Genomic DNA, 16792 nt, shown 5'->3' with positions numbered 1-16792 from the left:
AGCAATTACATCAGCATATTTCCTCGTTTCCTCTTTTTTTATATATACGGATTCTCATTGCAGGCTCCTAGGGGAGGAGGGCGGGCATTAAATACCGCTCAGGTCTTCCTTCTATATCGCACTCTAAGTTAGCAAAGTTCCATGGCAGATATGATGTGTGGTGGTTGAGGTATCAGGTATGAATTGACTGACAGGCAAGGGAGCTAGTCGCGGCCGGGTGAGCTGCATTCTCAGCGGGCGAGTCGCGAACATGATGACTGGGTAATCACAGGCGAAGAGCGTCTGTTGCAGGTGGGAAACTGTCGTAGCTGTCGTGAATTGAAGCTGGCAGAAAACAGAGGCAAAAGCGAGAGTGAAGTTCCCTGGAAGGTTTTATGTTGCTGTGATTTGATGTGGATGTGGAAACGGGGCGGTGGTGTGAGTCGCCACCCAATCAGCAGCCGCCGCTCCGGCTGCGTTTTTCCTTGGCTGGCCGGCTCACGGGACTGCGCTGGTCAGACCACTGACAGGCCAACCTCATCTCTTCCTTTCTCCTCCGCTGCAACATTCGACATCAACATCGCCCGTCGACCACATCCTGCCCGCCCCAATTGCTGCTGCTGCAACCAACTACTCCCGTCTACACCATGAGCAACATCCCAGACGCTGATCCTGACGAACCCGTCGAAACCAAGCCCTTCAAGTTCGTCACTGGTAAGAATCATCTCGGCCCCAATCCCGTCCCATCTCTCCCTCTCACACACAACCACACAAAATCCAATCACTTAATTGAAAGCAAACACCTTGATGAATGAACTCCTCAGCTAACTAACTCTATCCTGCAACAGCCGGTATGTAATAAGAAATCCAAAACGATTCCTACAATGAGCTGCGCAGTCATTACCCCGTGGCATCCCCCACATTCCGCTAGCCAATTGAAAAAAAAGCGTGGACTTGAAAGAGTCAAGTTGAAGCTGACCATGTTACGACAAAATCACAAATAAAAAGGCTACGATGCCCGCTTCCCCAATCAAAACCAGTAAGACTCTTCCAATACCTTTCCGTAAAGCAATAATAACTGCGATTTTTCCCAATTTCCTAATATTTCCATTATTGTCGCGGACAGAATCTGTTTTAGCTGAACACAAAACTAACCTTTCGAACCACAGAACAAAGCACTGCTGGCAAAACTACGTCGACTACCATAAGTGTATCATAGCCAAGGGCGAGGACTTCCGCCCATGCAGACAGGTAAGCAAGGCCGAAAAAGAAAAGAAAAGAAAAAATATACAAAACATTTCACGCCCCGTTTCCCAATATTTTTTGCCGGCGCGCCCCATTGCCTACATGATACCTAGGTCATGATGAATGAATGACATTAGAACAATACTAACACAATATCCTTCTTCCCCTTTCCGAGTAAACAGTTCTACCTCGCCTACAGATCACTCTGCCCGAAGGGTTGGACCGATAGATGGGATGACCAGCGCGGTACGTTTTCCACGTCATTCTATCCGCTTCAAAGCGCGTGATAAAGAAAGCCTCCACACACACTTATATATATATATATACTAATCCAATCCCCCGCTAAATAGAAGCCGGCAACTTCCCCGCTCGTCTCGATCGGTAGTCGATGTGAGCAACACTTGACGGAAAAGGAAAGTTTCATGTTTGTTTTTGATAAGAGAAGCGAACAAAAATAAGTTAGCAGTGGGAAACTAGCTCTTGTATTAAATATATTAACATAGCATGACATATCTATGAATTTACTCCCCCGCTCACCCCATTTTATGTCCCCCTCTCCTGTAATGTAGAAATGGTCAATGGGTAGTTTCGAAGCAGCACCTTTCACTGTATTGATTGGCATGATGTTTTTTGAAGGTTGAAATTTGGGGTGTTTGTTCTTATGATTTCTTATATCTCAACTTTGTTCATTCCTCTTCTCCCGTCCTTGACATGATAATTACTTTTGTGGGAGTGGCATGCATGTAATTTTATTTTTCTCTCTCAAAAAGAAGGGCGTGAGTCAAGGAAGCAGAATGAGTGCGAGCTGTGATAGGATCTGTAGTTCATATAGCTTTGTTGCTTTTTTTCTACATTTCTGTTTCCGATGTAATTAGTCAAACAGCCTTCATCTCTCTCCATAATCCCTTTTTCCTAGAATCCGGATTTTTCAATGGTCGCAATTGGGAAAATAAGAAATGAATCTAAACACACTATATTCGAAGGGACAGTGAATGTTTCTGTGGACATATATATATATATGCAAAAGGAGCAGGGGAAGGGGGAAGGAAGGTGTTGATCTACATTATTACTATTGTACATGTAAAAGAGAAAAACAGGGCAAAAGGGCCTCAATGTAGTAGAAGAAGCAATTATTTTTGAAACGCCACGATCTCTATCCGACTCTATAGGTCTATAGGTTCGCCCAAAGGAAAGTAGAAAACAAAGAATACTGTAGCTCTAGCTGTGAAAGCGGTAGTAGTAGTTGGACTGTTTGTGAGATATCATGAGCGAGGAAAATTAAGAACAAGGTTAAATAGATTGCGGTTCGTGTTTGCTTCTTAAATAGAGAAACATAATCGCTGGGGGATCCGCATTGTCGGAGAATCCAAGGTTTTTTAAGTAGAAGAAGTTAACATCGAGATATGGCATTGGAAGATGGGAGATATATGTCTGGAAGTGCGAATGTGGAAGGAGGGCGTAGCGAGGGATTGCCTTTTATCCAGATAACCTGACCCAATTCCTGATCAAGGATTACGAATATATCTCGTGTATGGTAGGTTTTTTGTTCCTTGTCTTTTTTCTCTGCCCCTTTTTCGTTCAGGCGTTAGATGAGAGAATCCTCAATACGCGGGTTCAAAGCTCGGTATATTTTCTTATGCTCTTCCAAAAACAGGAACGTAGCGATAGTCTGCGGCGCCAGGCGGATAAAACTAGGTGTCCAGCCCCGGAACATCCACGAAAACCCTTCTTTCCTAATCACCTCCTTCAACAGGCCGACGATGCCGTGCCCCTTCGACTCCGCAGGGTTCGCCGTCATTATCCTCGTCTTTATCACATCGACGGGACTGCATATCGTCGTCGCCATGAACCCGGCCATGAGCGAAGCTGTGAAGTGCGTGTTGATGTTATCCGACATACCAAAGTGCTTGATGCATATTCCCTTGAAAGTATCGTACGTGGACAGCTGGGAAGCGTTCATAAGGATTGCGCGGGCTGAATTCGGCCACAGGCCGCGGAATAGACTGGACGGGCCCTCCGAACGGACCATCTGCATCAATCCGTGCAAGGCGTGTCTGTAGTTCCTTCTCTGGGCTGGGGGCAAGGCTGCGTCGGATTGCATGCGGACGTTGAGGACGTCGGCAGGGTTACCGACCAGCCCGCCTGCTAAGCCTGCGGCTGAAGCCATGAGGACAAGGGTGAGTAGGGAAGGGGAAGATTCGGCGGAGGTGAAATGTGATTTAAGCTCCTCGTAGACTCCGAACCGGGTGGTTGAGTATGTTATTGCGCGGAGGAGAGAGGCTGAGAGCTATTTCATTTTTTGGAGGAGGACCAACTCAATTCATCAGCGCTTTTTCCTTCTTTCTTTCGTTTTTTTCTTCCCCGATTGTAAACCAGAGGTACCACAACTGCTGGGGATGGGTATAATAAACGTACACCATTGTATAGACCCAGGACCCCATTATTCTTGACGATATGAGAGGCAGTCCTCAGCATTCCAGCAGGGTCTCCTGGTTTTCGGGTCTGGAGGCGGACCTATGACGGGGATATCATTGTTTAGAGCTGATCTTCTTCACTTCGGCTACAGAAAGATCTCGAGGAGGTGATATACCTTCACTATAGTTTTTTAACTCCCCAAGATGTCAGTCACATATGTCTCTCAGCGTAGCAGAAACAAAATCAATATATATACATATATAAAAAAGGGAATGCGACATACAAAGATCCAAGGGATGCGTCGTTGCGGTCGCCATGCACGATGCAGAACCGCCGAACCAGAAGGGATAATGGCGCGGAGGAAGCGACTGTGGAGCAGACGAGGGCTTTGAACCCTTCATATTGTCGCTATCTGCCATCTTGACAATTTAGCAGTATGGTATGCACATACATCCCGCCAAACAAAGAGAGCGTTGAGAGCTATAGCTGTGCTGTTCTGTGGCTGGGCCGAGGGTGATGTTGACTCTCCGGTTGAGATCATTGAGATCATTTTTATTTTCTTAAATTCCGCCGAAATTTATTTTTAAGTCCGCCTGAAGAATACCGTACCAACCATTACATGCCACCACCCCTAGCCGTTCTAAAATTGAAATTAGGACTTTCTATTGGCTTGGTGGTTATTTAGTCTCAAAGTTACTAGGATACCGCCCAGCTGGGCAGATGAATTCACGATTAACTCGGCTCTGTGTTCGAAGAAATTCGTGATTTGCATTTGTTTAAATACTCTGCTCCGGCCTGGACTGAAGGGAACGGACGAGAACCGACAAAACGGGCCCAATTGCCTCGTCATAAGCTACCGACCAGTCGAGTCAGAGAGACATGCGGTTGCTTGCGACTGGCAGAATGCTGAGGTTGGCCTCTAAGCAGACCCATTCCACGGCAAGGACCACAGGGTATTATTACAACCCGTCGCGGAGTCAATTGGCTCCCCTCGTCACCTCAAGGTCTAGCAGCTCAAGAACAACGGGAGGAGAAGCAGCAGCAGCAGTAGCGTCAGGCTCAGCCTCGGGGGAAGCTCTAGCGGAATCGAGATCTCAGTCTGATAGCCAGATATCACCAGTCCAGATACTCCAGGGGCGCATCAAAGACGGTGACAGAACCCACCTGGTCGACGAGTGGACAAACACACCGAGAAGCATCCTGTCGCATATCGGACGCCGCCTCTATCTCAATAAAAACCATCCTCTTGCGATTACACGGCAGCTTATAGAGAGCCAATTCACCGGCCCAGAGTTTGGCAATTATGCTGAAGCAAACCCTATCGTCTCGACGACGCAGAACTTCGATGTCCTCGGGTTCCCTACAGATCACCCTGGGCGGAGTAGGACGGATACATACTACGTGAACAAATCTACGGTTTTGAGGACGCATACGAGTGCTCACCAGCACTCTTACTTCCAGCGCATGGGTTTAAACGAGAAAACACGGCCAGACGAGGAGGGGTATACTGTAGTCGCAGATGTTTACAGACGCGATGCTATTGACAGAAGCCATTATCCAGTCTTCCACCAAATGGAGGGGGCAAGATTATGGCAGCGCCCCCAAAAAGACCCCTTGAAATACTCAGCTCAAACCGCAGAGGCCATCATGAAAGACGCCGATAAAATCCCCACTCACGACGTTAAAGTCGAAGATCTAAACCCAACAATACACCCGCAAAGAAACCCCCTGCAAGCAGCCCACCTCAGCGTCGAGGAGACAGAAGCAATCGCAGCCCACCTCAAACGCTCTCTCGAACGTCTCGTCGTTAAAATCTTCTCCGCTGCCCGCGAAGGAACTCCCGAATCCTCCCACGCGGACCAGGAACCCCTCAAAGTCCGCTGGGTCGAAGCCTACTTCCCCTTCACCAGCCCCTCCTGGGAACTCGAGGTGTTTTGGCAAGGCGACTGGCTCGAAGTCCTCGGCTGCGGCGTCGTTAAACAAGAGCTCCTCATCTCCTCCGACGTCCCGCACCGCGTCGGCTGGGCGTTCGGCCTCGGCCTTGAACGCATCGCCATGCTCCTCTTCAACATCCCGGACATCCGCCTCTTCTGGTCCGAGGATCCGCGCTTCCTCTCCCAATTCCAAGCGGGCAAAATCACCCGCTTCGTCCCCTTCTCAAAACACCCTGCGTGCTACAAGGATGTTGCCTTTTGGCTACCACCTTCAGCCGCAACTGCTGCAGGCGGCCGCACACTGTTCCATGAAAATGATATGATGGAAATTGTGCGTGATGTTGCTGGCAATCTGGTGGAGGATGTGCAACTTGTGGATGAGTTTATGCAACCGAAGACCGGGCGGAAGAGTTTGTGCTATCGGGTTAATTATCGGAGTTTAGAGAGGACGCTGACGAACGACGAGACGAATAAGTTGCATGAAAGGGTGAGGCAGGAGTTGGTGGAGAGGGCTGGTGTGGAGATTAGATGATCATGGTGATAGATTTACTGTACAATATATCTGCGTATATTTTGTTTTTATTTAACCTACAATATCTTGTATTTTTAAAAAAATATGCTCTCTGGCTCATAGTTTGCTGGATGATAACAATTTTTGCTCCTTCTCACCTTTTCCAACGTACATTACAGCAATAGACGTCGCACCGTTTTGTTAATAAAGGGTGGTGATGCTTCTGAGTTGAGCTAACTAAATGTTAATTCGCAGCTTGCCTGTACGAAATGTTAAAAGTAATCAACTATCGGATCAACCGCTTCCGGATTTGATTACACCTTATTTCATAAAAAACTAAAAATAAAAAGAAAAAGTAGACACCCACCTAAGACCCCACTTCCCACTGGTGACGCCAAGGTCTAATAAAAGTAGATTGAAAAGGATCACACAAAAAGGAAGCTGGCCAAAAATCGGAAAGAGTGAGAATTCACCATATCATATATATCGTACCAAAGGTCCCAAGCCTGGCGCTGCTGATGAACACATTAAGAGAGGAGAGATGTGTAATAATGGGGAAAATATGAGAAAGACGTAAAAAAAACTAACAGAAAAGAGGAGGAAAACAAAAAGGAGACGGTAAATATCAGAGCGGTTTGGAAAATAGGGATATATATGTGTATGTGCGCGCTCCATAAAATAGTAGCTCTCAAATAGCGAAGAGATGATGAATGCAACAGATCGGAAAAACGCCGTCGTCCGTGTTGTTTCTCCCGTTTTATACAGTGATATTTTTTTTCCTGTCCGCGTCGAATACATGCATGGATATTGTACAGAGAATAAGGTGGAGTAAAGGAATAGAGCTACTAAGGATTGTAGCTGTACACGGAAAATTGTGCTGATTGTGGGGAGAAGGGAGATTACCGCCTTAAAAGTCTATATTGCTGTTTGTGAAAGCGGCGAGGTTCCGTAATAGGGGTGTGAAAGGGGAGGAAAGTGGCTTTTATTGTTCGATATCTGGATACGAATTCGTGCCTAGGAGTTCTTCACAACTCCGACTTTCGCAGCCTGTATTTTTACGGACGGTAGTGTTAGCTTAGCTCAGTAGTAAATCAAAGGAGACAAAAATAAGATCTTACCCTGAGTGTACGGCCATTGAGAATAAATCCCTTAGTTTGAGCGTGGAGCACATCTCCATCCTCTTTGCCCTCAGCCGCAGCCATGAAAGTCGCCTCGTGTAATTTTGGATCAAACTTCTGCGGTTTGCCGTCTACCAGCTCGGAGGGATCGAATCTTTCCAACCCATGCTTATTCAATGTGTTGAACAGGACACGTTCGGTCATTCGAAGGCCAGCCACCAGCTCTGTCAGTTCCCTGTTCTCCTTCTCACCCGCGCCGGAGATTTTTTCTGCAGGGACGGCAGCAAGGGCGCGGTCGAGGTTGTCAATGGAATCAAGAAGATCTGTTGCAAATCGCTGGATAGCGAAATTCCGGGCAGATTCTACCTCCCTGCGTGTACGTTCCTGAAGGTTCCGGAAATCGGCAACGGAGCGGAGATATTTATCCTGAAATTGGGATGTTAATGTATCAGATATTTGTTTTCTTCGAAACTTCGTCGTAATGCCTCCAGAAGGGGCGCCACAGGACAACCACACAAAAACCAAAAACGGACAGATAGGTCGCATACCTTGAGATCAACAATTTCTTTTTTCGCAGCTTCAAGCTCTTTCTTAACGGGGTCTTCTACGGCTTCTGGCTTCTTTTCGTTGCCATTCTCTTCTGTGGCAGTGTCTTTCTTGGGCTCTGCTCCTTCGGACTGATCAGATGAATAATATCTCTGGCATAATCGTGGAGGGAATGGTTTGATAGACTGAGAGAGTGGTTGCAAATATGCGGTTCTTGTTGCTGGCAGAACACGATTTGATGTAGAGCGAATAGACAGCACAGACTTTGCAGCCTGGCGTTGAAGCATAGTTCTAGAAATCATGGTGTATAGCTAGGGTGATATTCTCCAAGGTAGAACCGGAGGAGCTTGTGCTAAAGAAAGAAGAAGTTTGGGAGTAGTGGGAGATGAATATTGTAGATAATCTATGTATGACTAGTTACTGGAAAAGGAAATTCTAAGCTTGCGATAGAATCATAAAATTCAGAGCCCAACGGTTTAACATTTTTCCGGGCGAAGCTAAATTCAACGACGGATCAGACTGAAACTCTCTACATGATCAAAACATCTGTCTATTCTGCTTGCATCTCTACCTATGGTATACATTTTTGTAGAAAGAATACTTCATTTATTTCATTTCCTCTTATAACCAGCCTCCCATTATCTGGATCAAATCATAACAAACAGCAGGAGAACATAACATAATGGATATATACAATAAGGAAATGAACAGGGAAATCATGGAAGCATACAATTTCCAAAAGACTTGAATCCGACATCGTTGACCTGTTGCCAAAGGTTACAGCAAAGTGCCTTATTGCGCCATGCCTGATCCAATGACCACATTGCTCGTCCAGAAATTGGATTAAAGAGAAATAGAGGCAAAAAGTTCACTGAAGGAAGAAAATCATTGTGTCGTATGGAATGGCTTTCAGAGCATTTGCGAGCGAGAATTCATCGTGTGTACGAACGTGCTGTGCGGACGTGAGCCCGTTAGGATACCAGCGTGGCTGTGGGTGGAGTTGACGGCGCAGGATTGACCATCTTTTCCATCTCCCTTTCGATGTTAGCAAACAAAGTGTGCAGTTCGGCACCTGCATATATCTTAATCGATTCTACCTCCCGGCGGTTAACGCCCAGCGGAGTCTCCGCTCTCGATGGGCTTCGAGATGGTATCTGGTCATCTGCTAAAATAACACTATCATAGTGTGGAGCCCACAACGTCATTGCACCAGCCATGTGCTCAAGCAACTTCTGTCGAATACGAATCCGTTTGTTTTCAGCATGTTCCAGCTTGTAGACCCATTCGTCAATTGACTGGTCAAGTTCGGAGAGAGCTTCTTCTTGCTTGAGGATGCCTTCCCTCGAGAACTTGGAAACCCGGGGCGATTTGAGGTACGAGATCATGCGTGTGTGCAGGCTACGGCGCCCGGATCGCAATGACTTGTAAGTTTCGCGGAGATAATCGCACCTTTTATCGAGTACTCGCAATTCCTTGATACAAGCTCAGTATTGTGACAAGGATATGGAGACAAACCAATTACATTGACAAGACAAACAACGACGACTTACCCTAGAAAGCGATCGGACTTCGGAGAACTTTAGTACTTCAAATCTCTTGGCCTGGTCCCACGCCTGGTCTTTTAATCTCTCGATTTCATCGAATGGAAGCAGCTTTGGAGCAGTGTGTGCCGGGATTCCGGCTGGTAAGATCAGGGATGAGCAGTCAAGAGGTTCATTATTCGGTTTAACCGCCCTTGGACTCTCCTCCATTGGAGATTTATTCCTTGGGGGTGCCTTCACCGCGATTGAGTCTACAGGGATGTCTGGCTTGTTATCTAGCGACATTGAACCTTTTCTATGCAGCATGGGCGGTGATGTGATCGTGCTTGGATACGTTTGGCAAACCCCGACACTTCTGTTCCTTGAATGCTTGGGGGTACCTCTGCCCTTCAGTGGAGACGGCGAGATCCATGGGGTCGCAAGGACTCCCAGATCAAATGAACCCGGCTGTGTTTCGACGGTCTTGGCGTGTAAGGGAAATATGAAACTCTGCGTGGAACACTTGCAGGCTGTGGGACTGTTCGTTGGAGCAGTCAATGTTGTAGCGGAGGAATTTGAGCTGGCGCTGAAATAGTTGGCCACTGGCTGGGTAGCCAAGGTTCGCAGGCCGAGTCTGGGTGATTTTGGCGGCACTTCAGGCGGTTTGTCTTTCTCCGATTGGTTTGGTCTTGGATGTTTTATAGGCAAATTGCCTTTTGAAGATCCAACTTCATCTGCAACAAAGGGATATGGCTCTAGTGCGTCGGGAAGCAGTAATGAGGAGGCCCTTTTTATTGACTTATGGCCATCATCTTCCATGGGAGAAGGTCTAAGCACTTTTCCAAAGGACTCTCTTGACGAACTTACTGGTTCTCCAACAGCATCGAGGGCGGAATCTTTGAACGTTGGCCGGCTCCAGGATGCTCCAGGGGCGCTACTCGACCGTTCATGAGTAGGAAATTTAGCTGGTAATGTTGCTACTGCAAAGTTAGAGACAGCGCTGCGACTACGAATATCAGGGGGATACTCACGCGAATCTGAATTCTTTTCCTGGACGGTCGTCATTGGCCTTAATTCCGGAACACTAATTTTACGACGCCGATGAAGTGTTCCGCCCTCCTTGAACGGGTTCTTCTTGAGGTCACTTAGATCTGGTGTCCGCCGTCCAGACGTCATTACTGACTTTTTCCAGATTGGCCATAGCTGGTACCTTTGGTGCTCAGTCGGCGTTTGCCTTCCCGATACGCTAACGTTCAAACTACAAGGAGTCTTGTCATTGGGCTGTTTGTTGAGTCAGCGTGGTCTATGATTCTTCTGAATTTTACGCTGTAGGGAGTAGCTCACAGTTGGGGAGGAGCAGCCTCTGGCAAGGCCAACATGTACGGCAAATTCCTGAACCTTCTGCTCGACAGCAAGCATCATTATTTCCCGCAGCTTACGTAAAAGCAATTTGGCGGTGTCTTCGGATTTGCCGTTAGGGGTAGATGCCTGATTTCTCTCTAGCCTGGTCGTTGTCCGGACCTATATATGGCTATAACAGCGATTCCAGGGAACGAAGTATGTCCTTATAACCCGGGACAGAGCTTCTCTTATTGACATCTCAAACGCCAACTTTTAGCCCTAGTATTGAGGAGGACCTGGAAACTTGCTTTGTGGATCGTCTCCGACTTCACACCAGGAGTCGGTGTCATCAGGACCAAATGACTCTAGACAGTAAACTAGTAAGGATCTTGGGCTGAGCCGCGAATATGCTGCAGCCCTTGAAACAACATCCATGTCTGTAAGTAAGCTTGCTAAACCTTATTTGACCCTAAACTATGGGGTCGAAGTGCTTGAGCGACTTGGACCAATATACTCCGTAGAAGCGAGCAAGAAGCCCATTCCTGCACTTCTCGGCTCCATAAAGCAGAACAGGTCAAATCGAATCCAAAACATCAAACCGACCACAACTAAACACCTAAAGTAAACTTTTACTAACACATGCATAGGTACTCCGTAGTTCAACTTAAGTTTCTCTCGCCAATGCCAAACTCAACAATGAGTCAACCCATATTCTGGACGCCGATGACGAAAAATAACCTCTTTGCTAAACCCCCGCCTTCCACTAGATTTATTCCCTATCCACGTTTGGTTGTAATACCCTCAGGCCAAGGGAAGACCAAATTCTCTTATTCCCCAAGAAATGCTGATCTATTAGGATGACCGACCATTGTGTAAAGCAGAGACTCGATGAATCAATTAGAGCTATCCTTTGGTCAGTCTTAAACCCATTACGACTGGTTGATCGGCTCTGTCCTGTAACCTATGCCTGCTAGCCTAAGCTTTTGTATGTGTGCTATGGTTCCTCCAGTTCACACCGCGCTTCTGTGGTCACTAAAGGATGTTTGTTTGCTTTATAGTTAATGCCAATTGTGCAGTTGGAATGGACAATGCCTCTCTTGCCCTAGATCAACGAAACTTGAAAGCCAGAACATCGATTCGGCTATTGCTCGATATAGAACAGCGAATCACTCACAAGGGTGTCTTTATTAGGGGGATTCTAGTAAGGACTATCAACCCAGTTGGTAATCCGGTCCCATTGCTCTCGACTCCTCCTCACTTATGTCTGCAAGTGTTTTGGCTAATATCACCACTGTGTATGATGGAGGAATGTGGAAAAGTCAAAAAAATCCACTAAACAAGTGAGGTATCTACAGTGTACTCCGTACAGCGTAAAAAATGCTGGAGCACTCAGGTCGCTGATACCCTGCTAGAAATGTCCGAAAGCAACCCCCCAGCCAAGCCAGGAGTCTCCGGAATACGAATCCCAGCAAGAGTATGACCTCGCTGGCACTCAACTTATTATTCAGTGGGCCAGGATGCTTCCCGACGAGATTTTCGGGGTTTCTAGCTCGAACCAGATGATCTACCAGCTCGCGTTCTCGTGGAGCAAGCACTTGCACTTGTGTAATAATCCATCTTTACCTCGCATCGACAATGGTGCTAGAAATGTCGCAGGTTCAAGCCTGTATTGAACATCCTTGACACCTTGCATGGGTTCGTTCTGAGCCCTTCCCCCTGCGACGGGAATGCAGTCGCGGTACTAGCGGATGCCACTATTTCCTTAGTGTGAACTTTGATCTCGATGCCTCAGGGGCGAGAAGTTCCTTTATTAGAATCTGTCCAAGGCGCATCTCAGGTCGGGGTTCAACATCCACGTTTTTCACAGGGATGTATCCTGACCTCTCAGTGACTTGATCCCTTTTAACTGCGCAGCCATCACCTCACCCCAAGTGATAGGGAGAGGAGCATGAGAAAAAAGTCGAATGAATCCTCTCGCCGAGTTATATCTCACATAACGATGCAGGCAAAGCTTTTGAAGTCAACTTTTACGCTACGTTTATTTATGCTGGGCGTATGCTGGGCTGGCGTTGCGGGAGGTGGATAATCGCCGTCCAGATGATCTACGTCACCCCTCTGGTTGGCGGAGTCGTTGCTCTTCGCCTGCGATCGATTTCCGTAGCGCAGTCAAACTCGAAGGCAGCTGATCATGTACTGTACATTTTTTAACGCGAGCTTGCTGAGAAAAGCGCTTCAAATCTCGCAAGACTTTCAGATTCCAAATAATTTTATCCGGAAATACTTCGCTGGGAAGACAGTACAATCACAACAATGCCATTTTTAGTCAGAGCTGTTGTTTGGTTTGCATTAGAGTTCCCAGGCGATTTTGTTTCCTCACTGGAATTTCATCATTGTTGCTTCTTATCGGTTCACAAATTGAATCACTCGGCTATTCTGGCGCCCGATGATACTTAATGAGAAGACGATGGCCTTGGACCCGTCTTGGCTGCTAACTCGAATGCGGGGACTCTCAATGAGTGACCACGTGGTTTTAAGGGGAGATTTACCGGTTCAATCAATAGCAGTCTGTTCAACTCTTTGAATTGGAGAAGGCTGAGCTATTCTGAGGTTTTCTGCGCTTTTGCATCCAATCATTTCATCCACAGAACGCGGAAGAAACAATTTAAGGGTGTGGTGTTACGGCATCAACATCTGTCCTATGATGTGCTGCAGAAAATTCCAACTAACGCCGGTAAATTCGCCCCCTGACCTGGATTGATTCGCGAAGATATCAGCCTGAGAAATTTGGGTTTGCATTCCTAGCCTACGAAACGGAGCGCATCGTGGAAACTCTAGGCGGTGCTAACCCCGCATGTTCGCTCTTTCTACGTTCGAGTTCGGGGAAAGTTGCTACAAGGGAAGACCCTTGAGGCGACGTTCGTTTGAAAAAAAGGGGCCTCGATGATTATTCGGCCTAAGGTTGCTCATGCCTCTCTTCTAAAGTTAATTAAAGAAGATTGACGATTTGACGAATGACGAGTGTTTACCTTCTTATAATGTCCTACGGCATGTGCGTACAATTGGGCGCTATATCGAGATCCACGTTCGCAATCGTAAAATGGCAGGAATGGAGTGGGATATGGTCGATCCTATCGAAGCCAAAATAATAGTTTTCTCGGGGAATTCAACTGGGATTTGGAGCTTTTGGCTTTCCCTGGTATTTCTGGAAAAACTTGGTTGTATAATTTTAAGTGTCAGCGAGATCACAAGAATCATCGTCCAAAAACACCAAGTGGAGAAGTCCAAAGATGCCAAGCCGGAGACATCCTGATTCGGGCCTAGGAGAAATTTGCCCTGAAGGTGACAAGGTTCTATTTATCCCGGTCTGATACTACTCAGGCACCTTCGTTACAGGCTACCTAGTTCGGAATCCTTGTTGAATAGGGAATTCGAGAGCTATGGCACAACCTGCAGCCGATAAGGAATGTAAAACACCGAGATGGTGAGGGAAAAGCGGGGGAAAACGGCTGCGAAACACACATATCATGCAGCTCTCCATTTAAATAGCCACAATTAGCTCGTGTTGGATCAGCTCCCCTGCAGTCTCAAAATCTCAAACATGGGGCTCCGAAGGGAGGTGTTCGCGCACGATAGCTAGTCAAAGAGGAAGACAACCTGGTTACAACGTTTAATTTACAGAGTAGAGAAGAGAGGGCTTGGTAACGAGCCAGCACTATACAATCATTACATGCTTGGCCATCATTTTTATCTTCTTGTTCCCCATCCGTGGCTGAAGAACCTGTCGGCACCAACATTGGGGAAAAGAGATATTAATGGTTGGTGGATCATCTTCGGCGATGTAGAAGTTTATGATAAACTGCTGCACAGTTCTTCTAACTAGCAGCTGCTGAGAAGCAGAATGCGTGCGAGAATGCAAAGACTAAGGCATCACTCACTACTCTTGCTCCAAGCAAAGCCGAACCATTCTGACGCCTGCCAACTACCTCCAGAGAAGCATTCTCTCTTTTTTCCGCGCCCCCTCTCCATTCGTCCTTCATTTTGAGGATTCACACCATCGTTTATTTCCGATTGCAGTTTGTGCCACTGCTTGTGGACAAAAACCTACAGCGTATCCATTGCGCCAGCTATCCGCCCTACCCAGTGTAAACGAACGGTGTTTCGAGCCTTGCAAGAGCCCCGCGCGGATGAGGGGCTCCGCATTGCACGAGAGTTGCGATGCTTGCCACAGCGTGTAAGCCTAACCCAACCTGGAGGCCGGGTGGGCATAACGCGGATTTTGCACGGTCTGAACTGAACCTGGCAGCTTCAAAACCCCCCTTTGGGCGGAGCACTGAATGAATGTGCCTGATTTGAATGTGGCGCCGCCCTTCTTTTGACGGACTGCGCCGAGAACTCTTCTAGTGCCATGCTCACTTCCAAGTTCCCACTCTCATTGCTCTCGTCTTCGTGGCCCAATGTACACAGTAGGGTAGGGGAATTCTGTGGATTCCGGCGCGTAGCCCGAGGAATCCTTGTTGAAATGGCTCGGAATATTTAGGGAATGTTGAGGAAAGTCTCTCTGCCGGACCTTGAGAAGTATTCACTGTTTATTTTTACTTGTGACAGCTGATGATCATGGATTTTGGCAAGTTAAACTGGGGTATCTTGGTGCACAGATGTTTAACTAATCTGTTGAGGTTATTGATCCCTGATACTTTCATGCCTCCCTTAAAGCTGACGATACAGTACCTTGGATATATATGAGCATTTGCAATGTGATATGCATACATCTGTACTTGGTGCACCTCACCACAACACTAACTACTTCTTCAAAATAGGTACCTTTTGTGTGGGTATCTCATGCATGTTTTTAGAATATACTATATCTTCGATGCAACATCAGATATGAGTAGAATATTAAAGATGTAAGTATATTCTAATACAAAGAATATGAGTATATAAATTTATGGAAATAAATTGTTCTGCTTATTTTATATAATAGCTATACATAGTAATTTAGTAGTTCTGTGTCAGGAAAAAAGAGGTTATACACTACTGAACGCCACCAACATCGTATTACTACAATATTTCTCATCATCATCATCAGCTTACTACAACACTCATCTAATACTCACTTATGCTAGCTCTCTTGGCTTGCACATATATTTTACTATAAATAGCTCTATCTTTTGTATGAAATAGATATATGAGATAGAACATAGATAATATAACAAGCAGATCTTGATACATATAAGATTCATATGTCTTCAACATATTCATCTGTGATACTTAATTCAACAGTTATAAGTCTGATAAGCAGCATCTGAAGAGAAGTGTAATACATCACAATCTCAATTCTCATTTGAATTTGACAATAATCATTTGAACTGAGACAATTGATTCTCATTTGTATACAGTCTGATCTACTTAACTGTTATATCTGATTCTCAGTAAGCAGCATCTGAAGAGAAGTGTGATACACTAATCTCAATTCTCATTCAAATTGAACAACAATCATTTAAACTGAGATAATTGTTTCTCATTTGTATACAGTCTGAAATACTCAACTGTTATATCATACACTGATCTCAATTCTTATTTGAACTGATAACTATTATTTAAACTGAGATGATAGATTCTCACTAGTATACATTTCAATATACTTGACTGTTATACACTCTGAATTCTGATCATATCTATCTGAAATACTCAACTGATATGACAGATAAGACAATATCTAGTGCAACTGTACATCTTAGTGTTTCTGAAGATTGAAAACTTTGATACAAGTATATACTAGAATATGCAAAGAACAAGAAGATATCAGACTTCATTAATCTTGATAAATCTGATATCTTCTCTGAACTAGAAGAATCTCTGAAACCTGAGTATTCAGAAGAAGCCACTGCAGAGGCTAAGATAGTATATGATATTAAGATCACTGTATGGAAAATCAAATATATAAAATATGAGAAAATGAATGAAGGTATGACAAAGATATGAGATGTCATATAAAGAACAGTGAATGTCACAGAGCTATGACATGTACACAGTGAGAATAATGATATGAAGAAGATTATTCATTTATTAAGAGATTGACTCTCACTCATGACCACAGACTATCAAGATAATGTGAGAACTTGATACTATAATCTCTGCAAAGCACTGAAAAACAGAGATATAGAGAAGTAATTAAATGACTGA

The 16792-nt window shown here is 45.6% G+C and overlaps 5 protein-coding genes across 6 annotated transcripts; 2 read left to right on the top strand and 3 right to left on the bottom strand.

Moving 5' to 3' along the window:
- Window positions 1-626: 626 nt before the first annotated feature.
- Window positions 627-1609, top strand: BDBG_05537 (cytochrome c oxidase subunit 6b; the record flags this gene model as incomplete). The annotated part of the gene is made up of 5 exons (XM_002623983.2): window positions 627-693; window positions 988-1018; window positions 1149-1230; window positions 1407-1470; window positions 1575-1609. 5 exons carry the CDS (start codon window positions 627-629, stop codon window positions 1607-1609), a joined length of 279 nt encoding a protein of 92 aa, XP_002624029.1.
- Window positions 1610-1815: 206 nt separating this feature from the next.
- Window positions 1816-4185, bottom strand: BDBG_05536. Of its 2 annotated transcripts, XM_031722207.1 has the most exons (4): window positions 3923-4185; window positions 3815-3819; window positions 3640-3738; window positions 1816-3511 (listed from the first exon to the last, which is right to left on the bottom strand). In XM_031722207.1, exons 1-4 carry the CDS (start codon window positions 4056-4058, stop codon window positions 2810-2812), a joined length of 942 nt encoding a protein of 313 aa, XP_031579031.1. In that variant the 5' UTR covers window positions 4059-4185; the 3' UTR covers window positions 1816-2809. The 2 variants fall into 2 exon arrangements, with proteins under 2 accessions (XP_031579031.1, XP_031579032.1); XM_031722208.1 differs by having other exon boundaries at window positions 3640-3819.
- Window positions 4186-4246: 61 nt separating this feature from the next.
- BDBG_05535 (phenylalanyl-tRNA synthetase) lies at window positions 4247-6310 on the top strand. The gene has a single exon (XM_002623981.2). It carries the CDS (start codon window positions 4519-4521, stop codon window positions 6103-6105), a length of 1587 nt encoding a protein of 528 aa, XP_002624027.1. The 5' UTR covers window positions 4247-4518; the 3' UTR covers window positions 6106-6310.
- BDBG_05534 (molecular chaperone GrpE) lies at window positions 5556-8175 on the bottom strand. The gene is made up of 3 exons (XM_002623980.2): window positions 7751-8175; window positions 7203-7628; window positions 5556-7131 (listed from the first exon to the last, which is right to left on the bottom strand). Exons 1-3 carry the CDS (start codon window positions 8048-8050, stop codon window positions 7099-7101), a joined length of 759 nt encoding a protein of 252 aa, XP_002624026.1. The 5' UTR covers window positions 8051-8175; the 3' UTR covers window positions 5556-7098.
- Window positions 8176-8306: 131 nt separating this feature from the next.
- Window positions 8307-10866, bottom strand: BDBG_05533 (uncharacterized protein). The gene is made up of 4 exons (XM_031722206.1): window positions 10613-10866; window positions 10300-10549; window positions 9299-10245; window positions 8307-9220 (listed from the first exon to the last, which is right to left on the bottom strand). The coding sequence occupies exons 1-4, from the start codon at window positions 10688-10690 to the stop codon at window positions 8720-8722; spliced, it is 1776 nt and encodes a 591-aa protein (XP_031579030.1). The 5' UTR covers window positions 10691-10866; the 3' UTR covers window positions 8307-8719.
- Between the last annotated feature and the right edge of the window lie 5926 nt (window positions 10867-16792).

This window comes from Blastomyces gilchristii, assembly GCF_000003855.2.
Source record: "Blastomyces gilchristii SLH14081 genomic scaffold supercont1.11, whole genome shotgun sequence".
NCBI lineage: Eukaryota > Fungi > Ascomycota > Eurotiomycetes > Onygenales > Ajellomycetaceae > Blastomyces > Blastomyces gilchristii.
Note: the sequence above shows the minus strand (reverse complement) of the source record. Positions and strands in the feature narration are given on the sequence as shown.

Coding starts and splice junctions, on each gene's coding strand:
- BDBG_05536 (XM_031722207.1), bottom strand. CDS start 4,058: ATGGCAGATAGCGACAATATGAAGGGTTCAAAGCCCTCGTCTGCTCCA. Junction 3,512..3,639: donor TCCTGGGTCTATACAATGGT/GTACGTTTATTA, acceptor AAAATGAAATAG/CTCTCAGCCTCTCTCCTCCG.
- BDBG_05535 (XM_002623981.2), top strand. CDS start 4,519: ATGCGGTTGCTTGCGACTGGCAGAATGCTGAGGTTGGCCTCTAAGCAG.
- BDBG_05534 (XM_002623980.2), bottom strand. CDS start 8,050: ATGATTTCTAGAACTATGCTTCAACGCCAGGCTGCAAAGTCTGTGCTG. Junction 7,629..7,750: donor AAGAAATTGTTGATCTCAAG/GTATGCGACCTA, acceptor TCCCAATTTCAG/GATAAATATCTCCGCTCCGT. Junction 7,132..7,202: donor TCAATGGCCGTACACTCAGG/GTAAGATCTTAT, acceptor GTAAAAATACAG/GCTGCGAAAGTCGGAGTTGT.
- BDBG_05533 (XM_031722206.1), bottom strand. CDS start 10,690: ATGATGCTTGCTGTCGAGCAGAAGGTTCAGGAATTTGCCGTACATGTT. Junction 10,550..10,612: donor GAGGCTGCTCCTCCCCAACT/GTGAGCTACTCC, acceptor CTCAACAAACAG/CCCAATGACAAGACTCCTTG. Junction 10,246..10,299: donor GGAAAAGAATTCAGATTCGC/GTGAGTATCCCC, acceptor ACTTTGCAGTAG/CAACATTACCAGCTAAATTT.